This window comes from Pholis gunnellus, assembly GCF_910591455.1.
Source record: "Pholis gunnellus genome assembly, chromosome: 14".
In the NCBI taxonomy this organism is placed as follows: Eukaryota; Metazoa; Chordata; class Actinopteri; order Perciformes; family Pholidae; genus Pholis; species Pholis gunnellus.
The window spans coordinates 4,362,494-4,375,287 of record NC_136541.1 but is presented as its reverse complement, the minus strand read 5'-3'; the positions used below and the strand labels follow the sequence as shown (position 1 = coordinate 4,375,287).

General features: G+C 41.8%; 1 protein-coding gene across 1 annotated transcript in view; it reads right to left on the bottom strand.

Annotated features, from left to right (window-relative positions):
• The window catches only part of atp1a2a (ATPase Na+/K+ transporting subunit alpha 2a), a 37,141-nt gene that overhangs the window by 1,611 nt on the left and 22,736 nt on the right, over positions 1 to 12,794 (bottom strand). The window contains exons 15-23 of the mRNA XM_079173578.1: positions 9,795 to 9,931; positions 8,644 to 8,794; positions 7,728 to 7,896; positions 5,861 to 6,015; positions 3,562 to 3,685; positions 1,236 to 1,381; positions 1,013 to 1,143; positions 737 to 838; positions 404 to 495 (exon numbers count right to left, since the gene is read on the bottom strand). Of these exons, the coding sequence (XP_079029704.1) occupies positions 404 to 495; positions 737 to 838; positions 1,013 to 1,143; positions 1,236 to 1,381; positions 3,562 to 3,685; positions 5,861 to 6,015; positions 7,728 to 7,896; positions 8,644 to 8,794; positions 9,795 to 9,931 (1,207 nt within the window). The remainder of the gene's footprint in view (positions 1 to 403; positions 496 to 736; positions 839 to 1,012; positions 1,144 to 1,235; positions 1,382 to 3,561; positions 3,686 to 5,860; positions 6,016 to 7,727; positions 7,897 to 8,643; positions 8,795 to 9,794; positions 9,932 to 12,794) is intronic.

The following is a 12,794-nucleotide window of genomic DNA, read 5'->3' as shown; positions in this document are numbered from 1 at the left end:
CCTTTTTGATCTCCGTTCAAAACAGCTCTATGTTGTTTTTATATCGTTTTTTTTGTGCTTGTTTCGACTGACATTGAAGTTGATCTTCGACTGCTTGTCGCCATCTGTCAAATGCATGCTGGGATACTTCAGGTCAGATCAGCAGACCAGAGCTGTGGTGACTTTGTCAATCAGTGTGTGCTTAAAGGAGTGGACAGTCTACTTTTTTTTAAACATGTGTATATAAGGACAGGAGAGGTATAGAGAGGACGGGAGAAAAGGTCTTGATAGAAAATGCCACATGTGGTTCCTGAGCTATAGGGGCGTCAATCAGTACACCATCACTTTTTCCCCCTTTCAGCTTATTAACAAGACAAAGACGGTTGCACCATTTTAATCTTGGCTTCTCTTAATAACTGCTTACCTCCAGGGCTCCTCCTCAGAATTAATTTACGGACCTCATCATAAATGAAGATGAGAAGACTGTATGGGAAGGCACAGAACCACCACAGGGGCCTGAGAGGAAGAGAGATACAACAGGGGTGGGGATGAACGGAGCAGCAATGAGTCACGGGCAGAGTGCAAATTGTTCCATTCATTGCGGACATTTTTTGAATATTAAGGATAACAACATGGTGTTTAAGTAGGATCACAGACTTCCTTTGAAGCCGAGAGTGACAGGCTAATGGCAGCCTATCAGGTCTTTCGGAGGTTATTTTTTGGTTTCGGTGGAGAATATTGCATAGGAAGAGCGTACTTCAGGGGGTACATGCGCAAGGCGATGTCCATTCCAGGGCAGTAGGAGAGGAAGGCGGCCAGAGCAGTTTCGACAAACAGACCGAAGATCAGGATCCTGTTCCTGTTGAACACAATAAAAGGAGAGAAAGAGGTTCAAACTATTCAAAAACAATCAACGGAAATCTTTAGCAAATGTTACAGTCACAAATTACTGACTTAAAGGTGAATCAGCCTCCCGAACTACACGCCTTGATTTTTACAACCCTCCATCTATCTTTTACTCTCCCTCACTTACTTCATGCCCTGCTGAAAGAGGGAATTCCTCCTGGTCTTGCAGATGATGACATCAGCCCATTGCACAACAACGATGCTGATGAAGAAGGAGGTGTGGCAGGTGAATTCGATGATCTTCCTCTGCTCGTAGGTCTGCAAGGTTGAAACACAGATTGTATTCATTCCTGCGTGAGCATGGGCATATTCAACGGGTGTGCCGGTTTGTCTTTGTCCCCGCTCCTTACCCACTGCTGCCCATAGCTGTCCTCCACGTCGTTGACTTCGCGGTTGTCCCATCTGATGCGGATACCCAGCAGGTCTACTGGGCGGAAGCCGTTCTCAGCCAAAATCACAAAGTAGGTGAAAAAACCAGCAAGAGCCTGGATCATCCCTGGAAACAAACAAGAAATGTGCCAAGGGATCAAAGTCAAAACGTCATCTATTCATCTGTTCTCAGTGTTGTCAGTGACGTACTAAAACATTATGTTACATTTTATAGCAAGACTTAATTTTACGGATCTGTAATTTCCTATTAATTTTCTTAATAGGTTTCTTGTAAAGAACCATGTCATTTGGTGCTAGTTTAGGGAAACTGGACACTCATTTCTGTTCAGTCATTTTAGTTAGAGTTTAGCTATTTGTGTTGAGTTTATAACTGCGGTTGAACTGCATGTTCGTCCGTAGAAAAGATATATATTATGCATTTCCGCTGGACCTGCTGTGTATTGATGAAAGCATTTAAAGCATTTAGAAGTGTACCAATGAAATAAAACCAGCAAGCTATGAAGAATTTATTGGAACATTTGTGAAATGTATAGTAAGATGTTACCCATTTTACTTCTGTGGTATTTTGAAGACACTAATCTCAGTGCTGCTTAAACAGTCATCACATTCATTTTGTCTAAATTACTGCTACACTAATGGATGGTTGGCTACAACACCATTGAGTAAATTGTGTGCCGTTGGATTGGATTCTTTTACTCATCTCTTGTATCCCATCACAGTGTAGCAATGGGGGCAGTTTTATTGCAGAGTAAGTAGGAAAATAGCAAGATTTATAGATAATGAGTGCCGTTTGGCAAAAGCTATTTTGACAGCAGCACTAATAATGCCGGTGGTCCAATGTTTTGCATCACTTATTAACAGGAGTTATACCAAAATGTGACACATAAATTGACCTGGAAAGTGCTCATTTTTGACACTCTGGACATTCAGCCTCAGTCCACCTGCTGTGCACTTAATATTGGTTCAACAACAGCACAGGTGATTACGTCTTCCTCCCTCTGCCCTCTGGTAAATGGCTCCAGACAGCTCAGGACTGCCATAATAGCCGGGAGTGAGTTTTAATTTCATGTTTGAGGATGTTGTTTTGTCAGAGTGGGCGTAACATTTTCAACATGATGGACATCTTATGTTAGAGCTAAAGTCTTTCAACATATACTAAACCTCCACCAGTACTGATCAAGGATGGAGGCAATGCGTAGTAATCCCCCATATTATCCCGCTAAAATGAAACCCAGTGTTTGTGTTAATAGACGTTAACATCTTTATCTCTGAGGGAGAAAATTGCACTGCAATCCCAACCGAGTACTTCTTAAATGTTTACCTTCAGTACGTACTGCAGCTGCCTTTACAAAGCAAGCACTTGTGCATGCAGTATGCATTTGCATGGGACATACCACTTAATCATACAGTGCACCTCATAGACAGACATATGCTGCACAAAGGATTCTGGGTGAGAATAGCCAGAAAAGCATGCAGGCTTGCATACTGTACAATGCAACCGGATGTAGTAGAACACCCTGCTATTTTTGCATTTGACATACTATGTATTGGGACATACTAAATATTTTGTTTCTGGCACACTAAATAGTCCGGTACTATGGATATTGGATCCCACAGCTGGTTGCATCTGTTTTTAGGATGCTGTTACTTCTATTTCGCTTATGTCGTTGCGTGTCACTCTAAATCAGATCATCAGTTAGACGTTCACTGTCGATGCTTCAGGACTTCAAGCTGTAATGACAGAACAGCCGATTGTAAATGTAATTTGATGTGACCTGCAAAAGTTTCCCCCCTGTGGTGGTCTTCCTGGAAGAAATATGTGAGTTGATGTGAGTTGCTGGCTGTTTGGAACGTGGTCGGCTTCAAATTGTATGCCATCCAGTCAAGCCCTGCCATATTTTGACCTATTTAACGGCCCATAAAATTGGGCCAGCCTTTGAGTTTCACAATTCCCAAAACATATAAAACCAGAGATAAAAAGCATGCATTCAAGAGAGGGTCCAACCACTGAAACGTGACCAAGAAGTAGGAAATAGCTTCATGCTCTTAATTTGCTGTAAATGTCACAACAATTAAGAGGAAAATCATGAGAGTCTATCCTAACTGTCCTTAAATGTAGATACAAAGGCAGTAGGAAATGCCAACATTTCTGATAAATGTCAATATTCATTGTTTTTATGCCTGTAATGTTTATTATAACTATAACTTCCCTACAAGAAACCTGTCCCAGTGATTCGGGTTTAAGAGCTGCGGTCCAAAGAGGTTATGAGCCACAAGAGGACAAACCTATCTGTCCGTACGCCATGCTGATGAGGCGTTCATTGACCAGCTTGTCTGTTTGGGGGTTCCTCGGTTGGCGTTTCATGATGTCACTCTCCGCCGTCTCGTAAGCCAATGAGATGGCTGGGACCTGGAGGTGATGGGAGGACAGCACAGAATCAGCTCACATTATTCGCCCCGTTGCAATAAATGTTCAGGAATTTGTCTTGGTGGCAACGGCACAAAGGCACGATGACAGCGCCAGACACGGGGTACCTCAGACACATCACCATTAATATAATTCAGCACTCAATCACCGCGTGGAAGGAGAGAAAAGACAGAAAAAGGGCAAGGAGACGGAAATAAAAGAAACGAAACAGTGACAGTGACAGAGAGAGAGAGGCGGAGAGAGGAGACAAGAGGAGAGAGACTGATAGTGAATTTCAAGGCACTCATAAAGTAGGAGGGTAGAAAGGTCTCTGCACGTAATAAAGATCTTATATTGGCTGGTTTTACCAGGTAAGCACCGGAGCAATATGTGTGACTTAGGGCAAGGTATCTCTGCGACTTAGGTGGGATTTGAGGTGGGGACTTGGCACTGTGTGAAAGTGAACACATGCTCTGCGGTGTACAAATCCAGTTTGTTTTGGCGTTACCCTCCCCTGACCCACAGCCGCTGAAAAAGACAGGGAGATGGAGAAGGCATTGATTTTCTTCTCTTTTTTTTAACACCTCTAACAGTGTGAGTGTGTATGTGCACAATATCCAAATTTGAAGCACTCTTAAATGTGCCACATCCTGCTTTGATAAACATCTTTTGCAGCCGTCCTTTTCCACATGGCACTTCCTGCTAAAAATAATCAGACTCCAAGTGCTGCTTGTCACTGCTAAATCTCAGCAGAGCCCTCAAGCCTGTTGCCTGGAGTTGAACTAAGCTGTTAACAAGCTGTTAACAACCTCGGCAGCAGACATGGGGAAATTTCTAATTATACTTGTGTACTGTACTATAAACACTTTTTAGGTACTTTATTGAATATTTAAATATGTTCTTCAGTTTTGGGTCTTACTCTTCAAAGCAGACATCCAGCTGTTCACTCCGGTTATTAAATACATGCAGACATGTTACTTTGAAGGGAAGCGTTTTTATATGCAAAACAGTTGCAAAAATACAGTGCTTTTAAACTTCAATCATCACATCTTTGAAGAGAAATCCAGCCAATAAAGAATGCACCGTCCCTGTGATCTCAGACAGTTAAGTAAATATTTGTGAACATGAACAAATCTGTCCCGCCGCTAGAAAACCAAAGAAGTTCATCTTTGATGTCACCTGGGTGAAATAAGTGGAACTGCTTTATCAACAATGTTAGCCGGCTGCTCGTCTCTATCTTTAACCTGTGGGGACATGAAATGCCTCTTGGTAGTTGGATATGAGGCCATCATGATGCCTGTACCTCATTACTACGGTTTTTGCTTTCGGCACACTGAGATGTATAAGAACCAGTTTCAGCCGCATGTTACTGTCTGGTGGCTGAGAGCAGGAAAAATTAAAGTTACAGTAATGAACACAACAGAACAAGTCCTTTTGAATATATTCATCCTGTGCTTCCTTTCTTTCGCAATGATGGATTACGCCCCTCAGGCAAGCGGCGTGCCAGCAACTCTTTTTGTTGCTGCTGGAAATACAATGGAGAGACGGGCATCTGGAAATGGCAGAGCTGTGAAATGTAAATCTGTATGTGAGCGTCACCCGGCCTTTGTTCTGCTCGAACAAATGGATGTCGGCGGTGAGCCAAAAGCAAATTTCTCCCACCAACAGAAAGAACAAATTAAACCAAATGTTTTGTTCTTTTTACCTTGGGGCACTCATATTCGACACCGATATTAACCGGAGTTTCCTCAATGTCACCTCTAGCTTCCCCGTAGCCATGCAACATGCTAACAATTAGCATCCACTGACTGAGACGAATCACTACAATTAGCTAACAATTAGCTTTGAACACTTGAAAGTGCTTGGAATGCAACCCAAAAAATAAAAAGATAAATCTAAAACCGTACGTCCCTCCTGTCAAACTTCTGTAAACTGAGTAGTTGCCTAAAAAGCTAAAACTTTTCAAATACAAACACTGGAAACTCTCCCTCTAAGCATACACTTAAAGGGATAGTTTGGATTTTTTTCTATACATAAAGTGGTGACTTTCTGGGAATTTAGTCAAACGTATTGATTAACATAATGCAAGAACACTATTGTCAGCATGTCTACAAAGGGATTGAAGGACTGAACAAAGAGAGGTGAGCGTTTGTTCCCCCCCCCCCCCCCCAAGCTCACCATGTCAGTGCCCAGGTCGATGCAGAGGATGGTGACAGTTCCCAGAGGAAGAGGAACACTCAAACAGATGAAGAGGAGGAAGGGCGAGATCTCTGGGATGTTACTGGTCAGCGTGTACGCAATGGACTTCTTCAAGTTGTCAAAGATGAGACGACCTGCAGCGATCAGAAATGAAAGGAAGAGAAATGATTCTCCTTAAGGATGCAAGATACGTGTATACAAATACATCATCAGGGGAGACGTGCAGATTGTGGATGGGGTACTGGTCACCCACCACCATATTGTCTTTTTCTGATGCTTCATCGTGTTAACGTTAATTTTCCAGACTGGCTGAAATAAAAAATGACTTTGACTGCTGTGTCAGCATTTCCACATTACTAATGTTTTTTTTTTTTCTCAGACCTTATTAGCACCCCCCACACACACACACACACACACACACACACACACACACACACACACACACACACACACACTTTAATTAAATACCAGTCTCTTGTGGCAAGCCTCAAGTCAAATCTCAAATCTGTCAGAGTAACTCTCACGTCAAGTCCTTGAGGGCAGAGCAATTTCACTTCACAAGTCTTAATAAGCAAATTACAGGTCAAGATTCAAGTTCAGCATTTGAATATTTCCCTTACTTTCAAAGTTGTTGAGAGAGTTTGTTCTACTTCGCTGAGTGAGACCAAGTCCTTTCATTACATAAGCATGCAAATAAAATATGTAGGCCCCACTTAGTTGCCGTCTTATTGATTTTTATTGTCCCAGTTTTTAACAGTTCAAAACATGAGACCTGAATGATTTTCCTTTAAAATCTAATCTGTAAACGAGTCTTTAGGAGGTCAAGTCTCAAGTCAGTCAAGATTTAAAGGTTCAATGTGGAGGATCTGGACAGCGTTTTAGCTTGAAACCAAATTAAATAATGTTTTCAGCAGAATGTGAAGAGGTTACAGCGTTGCCGTTATGTCAAAGACGTCTATGTATTGTTTTGCAGACATATCTCCTGAATGGAGGACGCAAACCACTAGCCTCGTCCTGTCTTGTAATACTACTTATACCCTGAGAGGCGATAGTGAGTCACTGTAGCGTCCAGTCTGCCCTCAGTCCAACATCAGAGGACGAAGAAGTAGAGCAGTCCTGTGGGCCTGTCGAAGGCACGAGAAAACAATTGGCACCTTCGCCTCGTCGCCTCGTCTGTGATGTCCAAATTCATGTGACTGAAGTCACAATTCTACAGACAACCTCCGGTTCAGAAAAGTGAAGCCAATGTGGAAGTGCCTCACTTTAGGGTTGCAAAAATAAGTCCAATTGTCTAGAAGTCTATAAGAAACTACTTGTCATTTGATAAATTACCTCAATAAACGAGTTTATGGTCTCAATCTCAAGTTTACTTGAATACAACATGATGTTCATTTAGTAAATGATGGTCCATTTAGAGTCAAATAGACCATAAAGCAGCGTATGCTTTCATACAGGTCATAACAGCAGCAGTCCACTTCTTATATACAGTCTTAGCTCCACCTTCTCGTGTCACTTCTGGTTACAAACAACCCAAATGCTGATCTTGAGGCTTCAAAGCGTTAGTCCACAAAACAATGTGAGACATCACGGTGACCACATCCACTGCTGTTCTTCATTCTACGTCTACAGTTCTGTTGAATACTGTGTGAAAGCCACAATGATACTCATATCACATTTTCAATTGTACGGTATTTATTCACTAATTATCTCCAGTGTCTAGGTGACAAATGAGCTTGCTGGCAGAAATGTTTTAATTTCAAAGTTTTTAAATCGCCCCTCCCTCCGTCTTCCTCTGGCTCATTTTTCTTCCTTCCTCCCCTATTTATCCTCTTTCCCCTCCACTCACCCTCCTCCACTCCGGTGACGATGGAGGCGAAGTTGTCGTCGAGCAGGATCATGTCGGCCGCCTGCTTGGACACATCAGAGCCGGCGATCCCCATGGCAACACCGATGTCGGCTTTCTTTAGGGCCGGCGAGTCGTTGACGCCGTCGCCCGTCACAGCCACGATCGCCCCCTGCACCCGCAAAGGACCGGCAACACAAAAAGTGTCAAGAAGAGAACGATAAGTACTGTGATTTAAAGCTTTCTCTCTCTCCATTCCCCTCTCTTTCCCCACACCCCTTCTGTCTTAATAATGTCCTTTCAAAGCAGCTCTGGGGAGATTAAATGAAAAAATGGAATTGAGTTGCGATCATTCAGTCACACGGGGTGAGAGTGAATAAGTCAGGGTGTATTGTAGCGTGACCTCAATATATGGGGCTGTGTGCAAGTGCATACACGTCTAATTTCAACCATTCACACACGAATGCTGAGCACATACTAAACATTAAGGCATATATAGGCTATAGGGTGTAATATATGACTATATAGATAATATGCTTTACAGATATGCACTCGTATTCAACCATATAGTGAAAATGGACCTGCACACGCATCCAAATATACACACACACGCATGCACAAAAGCCTGTATTCATCCATTCACCCTCCTGCACTAACAAAGAGTTACACACACAGTAAACTGTATTCAGCCTTAAATGGCAGGGACACACACCTACACACACACACACACACACACACACACACACACACGCGCACTCAACCATTCCTCCACACTTAAGTAAACAAACACATTCAAGCATTCAGACAGACGTTATCACAAACACACACATGGTTACATTCAAACATATGAACACATACACATTGCTATTCAGCTGAACAAGACCCAAACACACACACACACACACTCCTGTCCATTGACCTGTCTCTGGCAGCCCTCCACTATGATGAGCTTCTGCTGAGGGGAGGTGCGAGCGAACACTATCTCAGTGTGGTTCCTCAGCAGGTCGTCAAGGTACTCGGGGCTCATGTCCTTTAAGTCCGAGCCGTGCACCACACAAGCCTTGGCATCCCTGGGAGACACAAAGATAAACACACACACACACACACACACACACACACATACACACACACACACACACACACACACAGTAAGAAGTCAGTGACACCGGGGACCGTTATGCAAAGGAGTTGACATTTTCTTGCTTTCTGCTCAAGTTTCTCTCACACACACACACAGGCACAAAATAGACTTTTTCATGCTTTCTGTCGTAACATTTCGGGGAATAAACTTGTTTACTTTTATGCAGAGTTGGATGAGAACATAACTACAACTCTCTTATCTGTCAGTTGAATATGAAGCTGGAGACAGCGGCCGATTAGCTTAGCTTAGCATGAAGAATAGAAATGGGGGAAACAGCTATAGTCTGATTGTCTTGTTAACAGTATGTACCACATCATTTCATGGCAGAGCTCAATCACTTATCTGCTTAATATTCATAACAGATATAACATGTTAAGGAGGAAGAGATGCTGGTAAGCAGATTTTTTTTACTTTGGACGGAGCCAAGCTGTAGCTGTTTCCCCCCCCCCCCCCTTTTTCCAGTCTTCATGCTAAGCTAAGCTAATCGGCTGTTGGCTGTAGCGTCATATTCAACAGAGAGATGTGAGAGTACATGCACACACATCCTGTAGACGTGGGGTGACCAAACTTCAATACGTTGAATTTTTAAAGATAAACTAGAATCTGGCCTGAGCATATAAATCACACTGTTTTGAACATTAGATGTCTACTGAATATAGTGAAATTATCTCTTTCTTAACCTCTTGGCACAGAAAACAATATTATACCATTTCTGTCGATTTCTGTTTGTTACATCTTAATATTAGTCTGACAGATTTACAACTTAGGTTGACATATGAATGGTAATCTTTTAAGCTGCCGCGTAGGCCATGACCCAAAGAAATTGGCCTGTTTTAGCATGACCTTTTAAGAGATTTACACATAATATCATAATATCTTTAGTGGGTGCTGAGATTAGCTTTAAGAGCAGCAGATACACAGACACACACCTGGGGTTAACTTGGCTTAGAGGGATGTTCAGTCTCTCGGCGATGTCCTCGACCGTCTCCGTGCCCTCGGAGATGATGCCCACACCTTTAGCGATGGCCTTGGCCGTGATTGGGTGGTCCCCTGTTACCATGATCACCTGACGGCAGAGGGAAAGGTCCCATAAATCCCAGAGCGTTATCACATTAAACCCCTCTGTTTCTCATCTGTGTGTCATGTATCACGGCATGCTTGAGCTACAGCGCAGTGTGGGCCTTAAGGGCCTATAAGTCATCCAAATGTGTTGTGTAGTTACACCGGGAAAAGAGCGGCGCTATTAGGGGTTAAGGGTTCAAATCTGTCAGTACACTCCAACAAACATCTTGATTGGTGGGTTCCCATCGCCCATGTAGTGTGATTGGGACAAAATCCCTTTACACATGAGGGTTTGTGAGTCCAAAAACAAGAAAAAAAAACAATACAAGAACTGTACTCTGCATAGGGTGGCTAAAGCTTCCCAAAATATCTGCTCATTTTCATTCATCGAAGAAGTGAGCCAGTACACCTGCAACAGCAATTTTCATTTCCCTTCAACAATGTTTCCTAGTTTCTATAGTGCTGTACCGATTTCTTTTCTTTTATATTTGAAGCTTTTTGTGTTTTTTTTTAATGAAACTTCAAATGTCTGGCATCATGTTTTATGACTAAATGTAATTGTTTGTGGTGCTATGTTGCTGCTGGACGGCCCTGTGAATACGGGTGCAAGCCTCCCTCTGTGTGCGGCGAGCAAACAGCGTTTATGCCCGCAGTGAAAATGTTGCTTTTGAAAGGCTAAACACCAACAAATATGGTTTGAGGCGGAATATTTCGTTAAAAATATGTTGTTCTTTCAATAAATATAAACGCTTTTGGGTTATTGGAGATGTTTGGATCGCAGCCACCACGGGGATATAATTCTACAAATACTACAAATATTAGTGTTGCCTGATTTTATCTGCAACGGTGCAGAAATACAAATTCTAAATCTTATGAAAAGACAAAAAAATAAAAATGAAAGGCTGCGCAGCAATGTCAAGCTTCAAACTATTCAGTACAGCCCTAGTAGTTTCAAGTGCTTTTAGTTTGACTTTGCACACTGCTGAGCCTTTCTGACACACACACACAACTAAAAACCTTTCTTTTAATCCCATAACTGACAACAGAGCGTAGTGTATCATGGGTTTCAATCTCAGTTTCTCCAAAATCTCACATCAGATCAAATCTCTCTGGGACATTTATGAATTTAACCTTTTCTTTTTTGGTGGTAACTCATCGACCTGAACTATAAGTGAGAGTAAGATCTTTGGTTCACCTGCATACCTGCATCTATATAAACTGCAAGGAATACATTATTTTGAATATCTATTGAATCTGAACCTCGTATGAAAGGGTAAGTAAAGTCGTTTTTGGGGTATATTGCTGAAATCCCCAGCACCATCATGATCCACAGCAGAACACACACGAGCTGAAGGAAGGTGCAACACGCAGAGAGCACTATATATTGCACTAAAGCCTTTAGACTGATGCTGTGAACCGAGGATGCACAATTCACTGAAACGTTAGCACTACATCCAATAAAAAGTAATTAGAGCCAGGAGCTCTAGTTTCCTCCTGGGCTCAGCTACGAGGAAATACGGCGGCTTTGTTCTGGTGAGGATGTGTGTTTGTCCAAAATTGTCTTCTTCCACTTCAATCAGAAAGAACAGCGATACAGAACTTAACGTCTGACGATACCGAGCAGTTACATGAAGCATGTTGACGCGCCTCGTCACAGGAAGTGAAATGATATCATTTTCAGAGAAAAATATTCTTAAAATCATATCAACTATAATCCTAGTTTAGCTATGAGTTTAGGTGTTTAATATACACATATATATATATATATATATATATATATATATATATATATATAAAAGAGCACACATCAATGTTGCCTGTTCGTAACATTCTGCCCACATTTCTGACTACAAATGTATTTATAGACAATGTTTTGGTCTCGGTCTGATGTTTGTCAAGTCAAAAAAAGACATGGCATAATTTAGAGTTAACACAACGCCTGAGTCCAAACAAAGCTGATATATTATAACTAAAACTCTCAGAAAACTTTACTGTGATTTTGACATTTTATCAGACATGTCATCAGTTTCGTAGCCTTTTTTCTTTAGAATAAACTCAACCATTTACTTCCCTTAAGCAACATCTTCACTCACTTCTGCCAGTTCGTTCTTTAAGCCAATTACAGTGTGTCTATCAAAACTTCATTATCAAAGGAGGCATGATAAACTTGTGTACCTGAAATTGAAATGTGTAAAATCCTTTTCCCATATTTGTAGTTCTTTGGACGAAATTAGAACGACTCATTCTACTCATTATCCATTTCATGTTGTTTAACCTTCCTGCGGCCCGGCTTATGTGCGTATTTGCAGTTGATTAACATATAATGAAAACAAATGCACTGAATCCGCATTTTGCTAAATTGTTAGTGGAATATACCGAGTTCCTCCTTTATCTCCTGTTGGTTTTTATTTTCACATAAAAAACTGGGATCTCTACAAACCAGTTTGTAGCATTTATTATAACGAATCATTGTGTTTGCGTTAGTTTAGAATGAGCCGTTTACACGGAGTCCGCTATGTTACGCCGCCGTCTTTCTACGGTAGCCCAGAGCGGACAAACCAAACACCAGCTCTAGATAGGATCGTTTGTGTTTTGGGGTCAGCCAGCGTAGTTCTCCTTCACTCTTGCCAAACGGGAGAGTTTTCCGTTGGTTGCAAACTGCATCCTCCAAATCCTTCACACTGCAGCTTTAAGATTTAGTAATTTCACTCATTTCTGGCTACCTTTGTGTTAAGTATTTGCACTGGATATGTTATCAGCAGTTTCCTCTGAGCTATAGAACTTTATTCATCCATCAATTATCATCCATCAGGGCCCACTTGGAGTGGTCCGTGCACTTTTGGATTTGAAAAGATGTCAGACATGCA